Here is a 15828-nt window from a genome sequence, read left to right on the forward strand (position 1 = left end):
AGAACAACTACATTTACCTAAAAAAAAGAACAACTATAGCGTTGAATATACGCTATAAAATTCCGAGAATATACCCAAAACCAATCACCGAAACCCTCCAACAAGATTTTAAACCCTCACAAAACTTCATTATCGTTCTTCTTCCTGATGCCATAGATTTATAGAATGGATTTTTGTTAAAGTATTTAATAAATCTTACTTTATACAAACGCACAAATTCAAACTGTGTGCTTCTTTTTGGTTTCATTGCTTAGGGTTCTACTTGAATAGATGCACAATGGAGGAGCGTCTTCAGTTGTCATTGTCGGCAGTCTTCCCTGACGAACTCATCATAGAAATATTCTCCCGACTCTCTGTGAAACCTCTTTTGAAATTCAGGTGCCTTAACAATTCTTTCAAAACTCTCATTTCCGATCATCACTTCATTCAAAAGCATCTCAAGAAATCAACACGAAACCCGCACCTAGCTCTAACTTCGCCACCAATGTTTGATGTCATTAGTACCATCCCAATTTCTCGTGTACTCGATAATTCATCGACGACCACCATTCACTATGATCATTTCCATCAATTGATCAGGATTGAAGCTAGTTGGATGGTTGCTGGTTCATGCAATGGATTATTCTGCTTGGTTAATTTTTATACTTCATGCCTCCGTTTTTGGAACCCAGCCACTAGGACTAAATCTGATTTTATTTCAGTTTCTTCGAATAGATCTTTTCACTACTCTTTTGGTTATGATACTTTAACTGAAACTTATAAGGGGGTAGCTCTCCGTATAGCGAAGGAGCATGGCAATGCAGCAAGAAGCATTGTGAAAATTTTCACTTTGGGGGACAATTCTTGGAGAAATATTCATCCTTTCCCTGTTATTCCACTTTTATGGGCTTATTATTATTATAACAATGGTGTTTATTTGAGTGGTACTATTAATTGGTTGGCTGTCAGCGATTACTTTGGTTCGGATTTTTTACTTACGCGTGATGTTACTATTGATCAATATGTGATTCTTTCACTTCATCTCTCCACTGAGACACACACTCAACTTTTGCTGCCTCAGGGCTTTAATAAGCTGCCATGTCATCCGCCAAAGCTTGTGGTGTTGATGGACTGTCTTTGTTTTTGTCATGATTTTGAGCAAATCCATTTTATAATATGGCAAATGAAGGATTTTGGAGTTCAGGAATCTTGGATTCAATTATATAAAATTAGTTATAACAATTTCTTTTCACCAATGGAGCTTATTAAACGGCTAGATTTCATCGTGTTGTATCTTTCTAAGAATGGGGATACAATGATATTGTTAAACGATCACAAGGACAATGCATTTATCTATAACTGCATAGACAATAGAGTCAAGAAAATTGGAATTACTGATAAAATATTCTGGTCAGAGACCAAGGATTACGTCGAAAGTCTGGTTTCGACTAATTGAAAGTGAGTTTCTCTTCCCCATATTAATTTGTTTGAGTTTATGTTACTTCATGTTGCTATAAAGTTCTTGTAATTTAATAGTATTAGATTGTGTGAATATTTTGTGTGATGGCTTAGCCTCTTAGCCTGTTTATATTGTTGAATGAGTATCTATTACCATTTGTTGGATGTTAGGCTCTAACGAATTGAATGAAGGAAATTTACATGCAAATTTTATGTTAGGTAATTTGCCTGAACACAATTTTTACTATGGCTTTGTTTGCGAGTTTGGAGGGGAAGGAAGGGGAGGTCTTTGGGAAAAAGGAATGAGAAAGTGGAAAAAGTAGAAGAAAATGGGAGCGGGGGGGGGGGGGGGGGGGGGGGGGGGGGGGGGCTTTGGAGAGATAATTTTTCTTCATAATACAAAACTCTTATCATTTGGGGAAACTTAAAAATTGTAATTGAGGAGAGTTTGTATGAGTCGCCCAATTGCCACTAAATAAGGAATTTTACCTGCTAATCCCTAACCTAAAGCAAACTCTGCAAGACCAATTGAACAGAAAGTTGTGATCAGAAAATAGGAAAACTTCCTATAAATTGGCTTATCACCCATCACTGATCAAATGATAACTACCTTAATTTATGATTAAGTCAATTGTGATTTTGAAACTGATAAGGATTAGCCTAGATTTGTATTTAAAGCTTATTCTGATGTTCTTCCTATATCACTTATATTTTTAGTTGATTAACATATATAAGCTTTTTTCTTCGTGTTCTGTTTTGAATTTATTGCGTTAGTGGAAGAAGTATTTGTATCATTAGATTAGGAACAAATCTACCAAGGAAATAATAAATGTGATGATAGTTTAGAACCAAATATTGTTGATGGAGATGAAATACCTAAGGTTGGAACTATATTTAGCTCCAAAGATGAGCTTACATACAGAGTATTACAAGAGTTATGCCCAGCCTATAGGTTTTGGAGTTACTAAACTTACCATGTGAATGATCTATCGTTGTCACCATTAACACGTGAATCATAAAGACATGTAGCGATGATTGGTCATTTTGATACTATTTAGAAGCAGAGGATTGTTTTTGAACTATTAACTTTATGCCTCTAGCATAGGATTGCTTGTGATATTCTTTATCAGCTGCTTCAAATATGTCACTGCTATTAGTCTAAAGCTCAAGAATTTGTCTGCATAAGGTTTCTACACATTTTTAAATTTGCTATGTAAGGCTACATTGTAAGGCTTGTACTATGGGTTTAAGCTTGGCATGAGTCCACTATTTTTTCTGCACAATTTCAGAAGTTTTGCTATTTTATGTTTTTTAACAGTGTAACTTGGTTGTGGTACTATTAATTGGTTGGCTGTCAGCGATTACTTTGGTTCAGATATCTTACGTGTGCGTGATGTTACTATTGATCAATAGTTTAAAAACACAAATCATCTTAGTGGAAAGTGAGGTATGATGAAAGTAAACAAAAGATTCAATGCTCGAACAGGATTTGCTGAGTGGCACCATGTCTTTTTCCCATTCAGACAACCCTTAAAAAGCTAGAGTAACCTTTTTGTACGAAATGTCAATGTTGGAAAGACATTATAGAAGAAAAGAGAAGGGGAGAATGTGAGACGATGGAATGAGAAATTGTGAAGGATTGATGAGTATTTACATGGAGGAATTTGTGAAGGATGGTGCGAAAAGTGTAATTTTCCATTAATTGCGGTAAAAAATACGTGGTAAAATGTGGTCTGACTAGTCAATACCTTTGAAAAAACGTGTTTAGTGAGCAACTCTTCCCAAAATTGTTTAGTTAATTTAATCCGAACAAGCTCAAGACTGTGCTAAATTTGGCACTTTATGGGGTTAGGGAGAGCTCAAATTATATAATCCGAACCAGCTCATTATATATTTTTTTCCTGTGGTCCACATTGCACTAACAATTTATGTGGTTCACAATGCACATAAACTTCTTTAAATTAGTGTGCATGTTTTCATAAGCAATAAACCATGAAGGTGAGAAAAACACAAGAAGGGGGGGGGGGGGGGGGGGGGGGGGGGTTGAATTGTGTTTTGAAAATTCTTCGTTTCTCCAAAAAACTGAACACACAGATCAGAAGCTAACTGAGACAGCTTCTGAAGAGATAATCAGAATCTGAATGCAGCGGAATAAAATAGAGAGAGAGAGAAGAAGAACGACACAAAACAATTATATTGGTTCCTTCCACAAACCGGAAGTAGTCCAGTCCCCCTTGCACTTCCAAGGAGATTTCACTAGAATGTAATATCTGATTACAATTGCTCAAACACACAGTAAGAGACTTCCTTTGCTCAAGCACAACTGCAAGAGACTTCCTATGCTCAAGAACACAATCAAGAGACTTCCCTGCTCAAGCACAATTGCAAGAGACTTCTAACTAAACAAAATTACACAGAAAATTGTTTAAGGTTGAACACTTGATATACAATCAGAGGTGCTCACAATACAAATCAGATACAGACTCTAAGACTTAAGAATTTCTAAGATATGACTTTGAGACACATAAATTCTAAGTGAATGTAGAACAATTTCAGCACAGGTTTGGCACTTGTAAAAATGTTGAGAGTCTTTCGTTCAACATTACCAATTCTCTAAGTCTTCACTCCATTATATAGAGGTGTGAAAGAGACGTTGTGAAATTGCCAGCACATCAAAGAGTCGTTGTTGAAGCTTGATCTTTCACCAATGATCTTTTGCCTGATTTGGTTGTTGTCCTATGAAGAACCAATTTGAAATCCATTCCCATTGTGAAGGAACATCTTTGTAGGCATAGCTGTTAAGGAGTTGTTTTCTTGTCCTGTAGTGTAGACACAAAACAGAGTAGTGGAGAAGGTGGTTGTATAGTTCGTACAAAGTACAATGTCAACACTTTTTGAAGATAATGATTCAATGCCTTCAAATCTTTACCAAAATGACCGTTATGCATCCCACTAGTCTTCTGCAGTGTTTTCGAATCCAACAAACAGCTTTTGAAGTGTTGATCTTTGAATCTTCAGCTTGTGGTGATAATCAGCTTCTGATGAGCTTTAGCTTCTGATGAGGTCGCTTCTGAACTATCAGCTTCTGATGACTATTCGCTTCTGATGACTTTCAGCTTCTGATGACCTTCAGCTTCTGATGACGTCATCATTCTTCAGGAGCTCTTTTGCCTTCAGATGCACTTTTGCGTTCAGATGCACTTTTCTTCAGATGCTTTCAAGCTTCCTTTTCTTGATTCCTTAGCTCTCTTTTTGTTCTTCAGAACCTCTATATGATGTAAATTTTTGACTATGGTCCTGTACACTTGAACAAATATTAGCTAGTCCAATTTACAATTTTTAATACCTTGTTATCATCAAAACTCTTTAAGGTTCATTGTTAAACACATTTTGTTCCAACAAACAACACAAAAAAAAAAATCATGGATACTTTGGTTCTTGATCCAAACACCAAGCTAGCTGCAATTTACTTCAACATGGGAAAACCACCCCATCTGTTCAGGGTGCAGAATGATGTCACACAGTCTGGGTTGAAGGATCAACTGAATCAAATCAACCGTCAAATCAACCACTGAGACACAAGAAGAGTAGACAATGTTGAGTAACGACGTCAACCGACTCAGGTGGAAGAGTGCAGTTCACCTAGATGAAGCTCATGGATGACGACGACATGAGAACAATGTTCTTGATATTTGAGTAGTACAGTACTACACGACCGATCGAGTTGGACGCTTCATTGGTCAGTTTTGTTGGAGATACTAAAGAAAGTTTTAGCTGACCTAGAAATTACAAGGATATCTGGGCTTTGGTTGAGGAACCAGACAAAGAAATTAATTTAGCTGATCCATGGTATGTCATGTTTTATTTTAGCTGAGCAAGGTTCAACACGTTCTGGGATGATTCAAATTATATAAACAAAAATGTTTAAGATATGTTTGAATTATATAAACCAAAGGTTCGGAAGATTTGTGGTGAATTTAATGTTATTTTTGATCGGTTAAAGCATTGTAAATGTTTCCTTCAACTGTATTTATAGTCTAGGATTTTATGGCTATAAATAGCCATGAATCCTTCAACAATTTCATTCATTATTCAACCCTCTCTAAATTCCTCACAAGACTTGTCTTCAATTTCCAAGTACATTTCTCGAACTGGATCAAGCAGAATTTCCACTTCATGATCATCTAAAGCAATAGCATTTAGCAGATTTTGCACTTCCTCATTTAAAACACTTTTCAGAAACACAAACTTGAAATTAGGCAAGCCTATTCCGTTGCTAAATTATAAAAAAAAAAGTAACATTAAACCCACCCAACTCCATTATCGTTCTTCAAATCCAAATGCCTTTGTCAAAGTTATTTAACAAAATCATACTTTATATAAATGCACAAATTCATATTGTGTGCTTCTTTTTGGTTTCATTGGTCAGGATTCTTTCAAACTCTCATTTCTGATCGTCACTTCTTTCAAACGCATCTCAAGAAATCAGCACGAAATCTGCACGCAGCAATAACTTCCTTTCTAAATTCGGAGAATATATATCAGTTTATGAAGTCCTAACCTTCCCAGTTTCTCGTTTGCTCGGGATTTCATCGACAACCACCATCAACTATGATCATTTCATTCAAATGACCAGGAATGATGACAATATTTGGTTTGTTGTTGGTTCATGCAATGGATTGATCTGCTTGATTGGTATACATATTTCACGCCTTTGTCTTTGGAACCCATCCCTAAGAGAAAATCTGAATTTTTTTACCCTCTTTATATAGTTTTCATTTTCAATACTCTTTTGGTTATGATACATTGACCGAAACTTATAAGGTGGTAGCGCTCCATATACAGAAGGAGCATGGTAGTGCAGCAAGATGCATGGTGAAAGTTTTCAACTTGGGCGATAGTTCTTCGAGAAATATTCAATGTTTCTCTGTGATTCCACTTAATTGGTTTCATAAGTTTAGTAACAACGGTGTGTATTTGAGTGATGGTACTATTAACTGTTTGGCCGTGCACGATTACTTTGGATTAGATTATTTATATTGAATGATATTACTATTGAACAATATGTGATTCCATCACTTGATCTCTTCCCTGAGACGCACACTCAACTCTCTCTCCCTCAGGGTTTTGATAAGGTGTCACGTAATCCGCCAAAGCTGATGGTTAAGGCTTCATTCTTCAATTTCTTGGAGAGCTTTAGGAGAGAGAATCTTGGAAAATCAAAAGAGGTAACTTTAGGGTTGAAAGTCTTTGGTAAGAGGTTCGTGGGTTGACAAACACTTTGGGTAGTAAGATCTCATCAGATAAAAGATAAAAAAAAAAAAGCTTTCTTTATTGTTTTCTCTTATGATTCACAATGGGTTTAAGTGACTAGACAAATGGGTAGAAATAATGATATGTCCTTTGTGAGATTGTAACTAATTTCTTGTAACATCTTTGTATCACTCTTATCGTAATGGATTGGAGAGGTGATCTCTTCCTCAAATGTAGGATAAATTTGTCTAAACTGAGTAAACAAATATAGGTGTGTTGTTTTTCCTCTTTTTTTTTTTTTTTTTATCTTGGTTGCATTAGATACGCTTGTGGTTTGCTTCACACTTAGATCTAACTATATTGTTGCTGTTGTTGCTTAAAGCTACTTTACTCTTAATAACTCCTTACCTTTTCCACCCACATCTAAATTTATTGGTGTGATTTTATTGTTCGAATAGAAAACAGGTATCTTGAGGACTCTGGTGTCATTTTGAGAAAGGAAGAAAAAAAATATGTGAGAAGGGAACTATGGAAGATAATGCAAGCTATGAGGCCATCCCTAACAGTTTTGGCAATAACGATATGCAAGGAACATTCCATTATAAGGTTCAATTTTTATTAAATGGACAAACAATCAATATAACCAAACAGATCCTTCTGAAAACATTTGTTATGTCAAAGGAAATTTAGCCTCAACAAGATGGCTGAAGAGGTTAGCAAATACCTCACGTTTACAGCATTAAGATTTTATCATTTGAAAAGATCCATTTACTTTCTGATCAACTTTATTACTTAGTTTTTTTATTCTTCTTCTATTTGTGTTACATATAGATAAGCAAAGTTCTTTTTATCCTTAGCCATGAAAAGAATATAGGAATGCTATTCTGTTTGCTACTGTTCTTCGAACTTGGTGCTGCAAAAAAGTAATCAAATTAGCAAAATAAAAATGTACGAAATTCTTGAGTATACATTTTACTAACATTTAGATTATTGTATTTCTCTTTTCTATCTGCATTAATTTCTATAGTTAAAGATAAAATAAAATAAATTGTTGCATACGCCAATACTTATTTTTTTTTTTTTGAGGGGATATGCTAATACTTGTTTCCAAAAAAATATTTATGAATCCTTTAAAAAAAATATTTATGAAAAATGCCGGTAAGTAAGTTCAAATGGTCAATCCAAGCATGCCCTAATATTAGTCATTTCCAGTTTATAATAAAATAGATTTTTTAATTAGATAAGTTAAACGTAAAAAAAGAAAATTAGATAAGTTAAATAAGTGTATATAAAAAATTTAAAATTGAAATTAACATATGCCACGTCAGTTTTTTTTTTTTAAGAAGTCAAAGAGATAATTAAACAAATACTGGAGATAAACACAACCAAGTTAAAACAAGGTGTGCCTAAGTAGAAAACAATACAAAGTATTAAAAGACAAAAAACAAAGCCAAAAAACAACTGCAACAAAATTACTGTATTACAAGGTGGAGTAACCTAGACAAACTAATGGTTTAGTCCACCAGACATGAAAATCGAAAAAAAGTATGAGCCTTATAAAACTTAAGCAATTGGCTAATGATGTGAAGATGTTTATCCAAGCGTGTATTCTATGTCAGCAACCAAATACTCCACTCAAAACCTCAAGGCTTGATGCACCCACTTCCTATTCCAAATCAAATGTGGGAGGATATCTCCATGGATTTCATCACCCAGCTGCCTCCTCCCATGGAAAAGCTTATATTTGGGTAGTGGTTGATCGTCTCGTAAAGGACACCCACTTCATTTCTCTCCCATCACACTTCACAACAACATCTTTAGTTCCCATATTCATTGGCTCCATGGGATGACAAAAACCATGGTTAGTGACCGCGGTCGAATCTTTGTGAGTCAATTTTGGAAGGAGCTCTTCAAATTGAATTTCACTACTTTATGCTTCTCTAGTGCGTACCACCCACAAAAGGATGGGCAGACAGGGGTTACGAACCGGGCCTTGGAAACCTACCTTAGTTGTTTCGTTAGTGATAGTCCGTAGTAGTGGGTATTATATCTTTCGTTGGCCGAACATTGGTATAATTCGTTCTATCATTCAGCCATCGAGATGACCACTTTTGAGGATTTCTATGGAAGGGTCCCCTACCATCCATTCTTACATAAAAGGGTCCACTATCGTTGCAACACAGGATGAGGCACTTGCTGTGCACATTCAGATTCTAACAGTCATTAAGAACAACTTGCAACAGGCGCAGCTACGAATGAAAAGTCATGAAAACTCTCACCATCGTGATCGTGAGTTCAAAGTGGGAGATTGGGTGTGGCTGCGCTTGTAGCCTTACATGCAAAATATTATGTGTGACCGCTGTTTCTCCAAGTTGAGCAAGAGGTTCTTTGGTCCTTACCTGATTAGTAAGCACATTAGCCTAGTAGCTTACGAATTGACTCTTCCACCCGAGGCACGCATTCATCTAGTCTTCCATGTCTTGAAACTAAAGTTGTACCATGGTAATATATGCCTACTACTATTCTTGTCCCTAACTCCTATGTCGTGGGCACCATGGTCCCACTCCAAATCCTTGGCTCAAGACTGATCCACACTAAGAAGGGTACCATGACAAGAGTGTCGATTCACTAGTAAGGACTCCCTGCCACAGAGGCTACTTGGGACGACAAAGACAAAATGTTAGAGGCCTATCCAAATGTGCACCTTGAGGAAAAGGTGAGTTTTAAAGCGATGGGTAATGATAAGCAGGTGCCAATAGCAAACTCTGGCAACAACCATATTGGGCCAAAGGAGGACAAAAGCCCTAAACTAGCAAGGAAAAGGAGAGTTTCTGTGTGGGCCAGGGACTATGAGCTGGCTAGTGCAAGGAAGGGAACAAGAAGCTTAGAAGGATCTAGAAGATGGTCAGTTGTCCTTTATGAGTTTTTTTTTTATTGGAATTAGTTGCCTCAATAGAGGGATCTGTTTACACCTGTCATTGATCAGATAGGGATAGAGAGTTTTTATTAGCTATAAAGCCAAACAGTTTGTAAGACGATAATATAATGAATTAATATCAGATTTCTCCTTGTCTCTCGTTATTTTTCTGGAGCCTATCACTCGTCGAAAGTGATTTATCTTTCTATCCCTATTATTTTATACTTGATTTAACATTAGCAATACTAGTTTCAACAGTATTTTAGATCTGATAACCAAACAAGGCCGATTATGGGTTCAATTTTGGGTCAAGTTAATTCTTGTCTGAATATCATAACACTTGACGACGATAAAGGTGAAGATGACATTGAAGATGAAGATCTTATATTTAAAATAATGACTGGTCATATAAATCAAATTGATGAAGTACCAAAGGTATACCATCAAAACTATATCTTGGTTTATATTTTTACTTCGTTCTAAATTGAATTTGATCTTTCAATTTAATAAATTGTCTAAATTATTTTCTTAGTTGATGTTATTCTCTTGCGAAATAATCTTGTCTCTTTTTATAATATTCTCTTTGAGTTTTTTAATTGCATCAATTATTTCTTTACTAACATACTTTTATTTATTTTGTATCTTTTTCTGCAATACTCAAAAGAGGGGTTGTAGAGGGAAAACGCAACTATAGCTATTGAGATCATTGTACAATTTTTGCAAAATAAAATAACTTGACGTTTTTTTCTTAGTTCATCTAAAAATGTAAGAACCAAATTAATTCTGATATACTTAATGGAGCCAAACTCAATTTAGATTTTGGAACCTTATGAAGAATGTTATATTTTGTAGGCCATCAAATTGGGGATCTTTCAATCATCAAATGCAGCCGCTTCCACCAAAATTCTTATCTTTGGTGGAAAATATCCACAGGATTGTATCTAAGGAATGAAATACAATATCTAAGCTGGAGTCTAATGTAGTCATACCTGCTGCTGCACAGATAGCTTTTGCAGGTCAATGTTATGGTAATAATTGGTCTTCACTTTGGCTTCCTATTGAACTTATTCTTGAAGATGCTTTGGATGGAGGGCACATGATTTTAATTGGAGATTGTATTATCAATCATAATCAAAATCCAGACAAGCCCGATTCAAGAATCACTTGTACTTCCAATGAAGACGCTGATTTCTGACAAACTTTTGCACCACATACAGGAAGTTTTTTAAGCTTGTAGTAGCAGCTTTAGAAAAATTGGACCATGTATCTGGTCACAGATACGAAAACCTAGTAACCATACTTGAATTTATTTTTTATTTTTTTTAATATGCCTTTATAAATTGTTAATCATTTTTTTTTGACAGAATATAAATTGTTGATCATAATTATTATTCTAATCACGATTTCGAATAAAAGGATATCATTTATTAAGAATAAAAGCAAATCTTGTTCAAAAAAATAAAATAAAAGCAAATCATAAATAATTGTTGTAAACCACGTTTAATCCATAAATATCTCACGACACGAGTTTTATAAGCGTATATTGCACCCTTTACTGTAAACCCTAAAATTCAATTTGTTTGCTTTGCTTAGGAAGAAGAAGCTATGGCAGCGGCGTTCCTCCCCGACGAACTCATCATGGAAATCCTCTCTTGGCTCCCCGTTAAACCTCTTATGAAATTCAGATGCGTGAACAAATTTTTCAAAACTGTCATCTCTGATCCTCAATTCGTTGAAGTTCATCTCAATAAATCTGTACGAAACCCGCACCTCACATCAATTTTGCCACAAAATTATGAGGATAAACAAGTAATTGATTGGAATCTTGTAACCTTCCCAATTTCTCGTTTACTCGAGAATCAATCGACCTCCATTCTTTATTATGATCCTTACTATCGATTGACCAATGACTACTGTCGTTGGTGGGTCGTTGGTTCGTGTAATGGATTGCTATGCTTGATTGATATCCTTAAGCCACATTTTCAAGATTCACGAATCTGTTTTTGGAACCCCGCCACTAGGACAAAATCTGAGTATTTGTTACCCTCTTCTAATAATTGTATTTGGTTTACTTTTGGTTACGATACTTTGGCCAGAACTTATAAGGTGGTGGCATTCTGTAAAGAGTTGGAAGTGGAGCATGGTAATGCAAGAATCGGGGTTAAAATTATCAGCATGGGGGATAATTCTTGGAGAAATATTCAATGCTTCTCCATGCTTCCACTTTACAGATTTAATAACCATGGGGTTTATTTGAGTGGTACTATTAACTGGTTGGCTCTACGTGATCACTCTGTTTCGGATTTATTTTATTGGAATGATGGATCTACTACTGTTAAGGAGTATGTGATTCTTTCACTTGATCTATCGGGTGAGAAATACACTCAATTGTTGCTTCCTCGGGATTTTGGTAAGGTTCCACGTCATCAGCCAAAGCTTGTGGTTTTGATGGGCCGTCTTTGTTTTTGTCATGATTTTGAGGAAACTCATTTTCTTATATGGCAAATGAAGGATTTTGGTGCTCCAGAGTCTTGGATTCAACTATTAAAAATTAGTTATAGCAATTTCTTTTCACCAACGGAGCATAAACGATTAGATTTGTTACCACTATATCTTTCTGAGAATGGGGATACATTGATATTGGCAAATGACCGCGATGACGACGAGGCATTTATATATAACTGCAAAGACAATAAAGTCAAGAGAATTGGAATTACCAATAAAATATTGTGGTCACGGACCAATGATTACGTTGAAAGTTTAGTTTCGACACATTGAAAGTGAGTTTCCCTAACAAGTATAACTAGTTTGATTTTATGTCATTCATATAAACTAGTTTGAATTGATGTACTTCATATATATTGCTATTAAATCCTTGTCAGTTTATAATAATATGTTGTGTGAATATTTTGTATAATTGCTTGGCTGCTTAGCTTGTTTAAAATGTAGAATAAGTATCTATTAACCATTGTTGGATGTTTGGCTCTAATGAATTGGAGGAATTTGTCTTCATGATATTATAAGTTTGAAGATGATATTTTTTTAAGGTAATTTCCTGGAGAACAATTATCGTAGAGGTAAAGTCATTCACTGTTAAATATTCGTATAGGAAAAATTAAATTGTCCTTGTTTTGGGAAGATAATACATTATTTAGAATTGAGATGCAAGGGAAAACCTAAACAGAATAATAGAATGTGTAAGGTGGAAGTGTGAAACTGATTTATGAGCAAGGGACATATATCAGTAATTGAGAGTATATAGACTAGAGCAAGTTTTACACTGAAAATCCATGTATAGAGACTGAGAGATTGTATGGGAACAGACCCAAAATATTATTTGAACAATCGACGTTTCAAAAACTCTTTTAAATGACTCCTAGATTTTGCATGCACATCTTGGTATAAGGTATAATTTTGGGAAGCTTGAATGGTTTATGTTTGAATTAAGTTACTTGGAAATTGATTTTGATTGTTTAGAATGCATATAAACAATCTGCCGTTGAAGTGAAATTTTTTTACTGGGTGGTGCTTGGAAATGTCTTTATTTGGAATTTTACCAGTGATGGTTTTTGTCTATTCAATGATTCCTTCAGTTCTATTCTTGTTTTTGTCTACTCAAAGTAATGCATTCATTTCACAAAAATGAGTTTTAACTAGAGCTCGTTATTCTTTCAAAAAAAAAAAAAACTAGAGCTCGTTAATATTTGGTATGAAGGATTATTTCAAAATCATATTTTAATTTTCTGTCGTGGGTTCTATATTATGTTTGCTGCAACATAGAAATAATGCAGTCCACAGACTAATTTGCTGGATTTTTTTTGAAGAAATTTTACTGGATTTGTTTTCTTCTCCGCTGCAATTTTATTTCACAAGTTTGTATAAGAAATACAAGACTGAGTGGACCGGGCGCTTAGCTCACGTCCTTACCCGTCTCCTTTCATAATCTATCTGCTGCCTTGCACAAAAATGTATAGTTGACTGTGCTTGTACCAGCATCATCTCAACACTTTTAAAATTCTTATACACATGTTCGCAGTCACTGTGTCTGATGGTATTGTTCTTGTTGTTGCCATCACAATGACCAATTGACCATGATTTGTGTTCTTGCCTTCTAGGAATGTATTTCTACCACTCACCATAAGAAAATTCAACCATCCTTTTGGACTTGAAAGTTAGTTATTCACTAGTTGAAAGAAGGTGATTCTATTTTCAAGATTTGGCTTAATTTAGCATTATGATTAATAATAATTTTATTGGGAATGATTTTGATACTATTAGTGTATGCAAGTATGAGTATCTAGAAATAATTAAGGAAGTATTTTATAATTTTATTTTAAACTGTAATTTGTTACTGTTAACACAATTTTTTTTTTCTAACATGAGTGTTGTTGGATACATTGGCAAAAAGAGGATCGAACATGACAGGAAGCTGGAAGCAATGGTTCTCTTCCGATATTGTTGTATATTTTACTCTTCGTAACGTTGGATGGGAGTTTAGTTTCCATTGTGGACTCTGATGGGAAGCCAAATACCAAAAGAATGAAGAATGGTACAACAAAATGAGAACTAAGAAAAAACACAAGTGACAATGGAACTTTGCAGAATGCTAAAACCCATTAAAGTTATTGTAACTTTCAATCTAGCCAGAGTCCATTGCCAAGACAATGCCTTTATTTCCACGAGCAATTCTTCTGCCATCTTCACCGTATTGTTGAAGATTCTACAATTAACCTCATTCCAGATTACCAAAATTGTTGCTTGCCAAATCAAACAAAATCCTTGCCCAAACCGTCTCACCAATCCAACATTACAAGTGTAATAACAAATTTGGAGGCGTAATAAACATGAAATCTAACTGTCGCACCACCAAATTCCATACCCTACTGGTCACATCGCAAAACAAAGAGGTTATTCATATTTTCCGCTATCGAGTCACATAAAATGCAGTTTCCCAAAGCATCCAAAGGAAGAATATTGCAAATAATAAGATTTGGCCCGTTTGTTTTAGATATAAAAACAATAGATTTTTCTTTGTATTTCTAAAAATGTATTTTTTAAAAATTTACTCAAAAATAGTACAAGTTATTTCAAACTCATTTAGTATAAGTTAAAAATGAGATTTTGGCATTCACTAGCTTAAATATTCATTGTTAGAGATTTTACATAGTAAAAATCACATATTTTTTCAAAGTGACATCTTTCAAAAATGATTTTTATGAAAAGCTATTTGAAATAGCTTTTTTTTTTTTAGAGATTTTTTCGAAATTTTAGTATCCAAAAAGAACTATAACAAAATGATGAAATACTTAGAATTACATTTTAAGATAAACTATTCAAACGGATTTTTCATTTGAAACTTTCCTTAACAGTTTCTTTGTTAAAAAAAATTGTAGCAAAAGAATATTACACTATAAATATCTATTTTAAAAAAAGCTAAAACAAACAGTCTGAATACAATAAGTAAAAGTTTCCACGTAAAAGCTGCCACTCTTGATGGAGCATTGCCTTTCCAAGTATAACCGAAAATATTCTTCTCACTGTCATTCCATCTATCTTCCCACACCATAGATTTTTCCAACAATTTGTAAGTCGACGATACCGAAAACAAACCATTCTCCTCCGGCCTCCATTTCCAAAAATTTGTCCCTTGAGTACAATTAATAAATCCTTACAAAACCTCCAACTAGTTTGTTAGAAGCCTTCCCTCCCACACAAATAAGTTTCTCCTCCAAGATAGATCAAAGTATTTAAATCCATTCGTCAACTCCCACATTTTTCTTACGAAAGAAAGTTTATCATTCGGAAACCAAAAAAGTCTCTGAATTGATGTCCTAAAGTCGTTCTTCCCCTCCACCTATCATTCCAAAAATATTAATATATAGTTAACATATTAATATATTGTTGATATATTAAAATCTCAATGGTTACTAAATTAATAATGTTAACTATATTTTTAGAACATAAGAATTGTCAACTAAAAATATAGTTAACAATTAAATATAGTTAACATATTATTTGAACTGGTGGTCGAACAAAATGTTTGGAATTGGGGATGGACAGTAGTTTGCAATTTGTCATCTGAAAAAAAGAAAGTAGTTTTCAATTTGTCTTAAAAACTTGAGTTCTGAAAAATTTCGCGGCAGTTTATTTTCAGTTCACAATTATGTCAGTTACATGTTTTGAAGCGAATTGATTGTTAGTTTTAGCAGTTTAATTATTTT

General features: G+C 34.5%; 2 protein-coding genes across 2 annotated transcripts; both read left to right on the forward strand.

The window, feature by feature from the left end:
* Positions 1-229: 229 nt before the first annotated feature.
* On the forward strand, positions 230-1637 carry LOC146926753 (F-box/kelch-repeat protein At3g23880-like). The gene has a single exon (XM_085708104.1). The coding sequence runs from the start codon at positions 278-280 to the stop codon at positions 1433-1435; it is 1158 nt and encodes a 385-aa protein (XP_085564230.1). The 5' UTR covers positions 230-277; the 3' UTR covers positions 1436-1637.
* Positions 1638-10925: 9288 nt separating this feature from the next.
* LOC146926754 (F-box/kelch-repeat protein At3g06240-like) lies at positions 10926-12637 on the forward strand. Its single transcript, XM_085700250.1, has one exon. The coding sequence runs from the start codon at positions 11213-11215 to the stop codon at positions 12383-12385; it is 1173 nt and encodes a 390-aa protein (XP_085556376.1). The 5' UTR covers positions 10926-11212; the 3' UTR covers positions 12386-12637.
* The last annotated feature ends 3191 nt before the right edge of the window (positions 12638-15828 follow it).

This window comes from Medicago sativa, chromosome 4, assembly GCF_051527215.1.
Source record: "Medicago sativa cultivar Bolivia chromosome 4, Bolivia_mono, whole genome shotgun sequence".
In the NCBI taxonomy this organism is placed as follows: domain Eukaryota; kingdom Viridiplantae; phylum Streptophyta; class Magnoliopsida; order Fabales; family Fabaceae; genus Medicago; species Medicago sativa.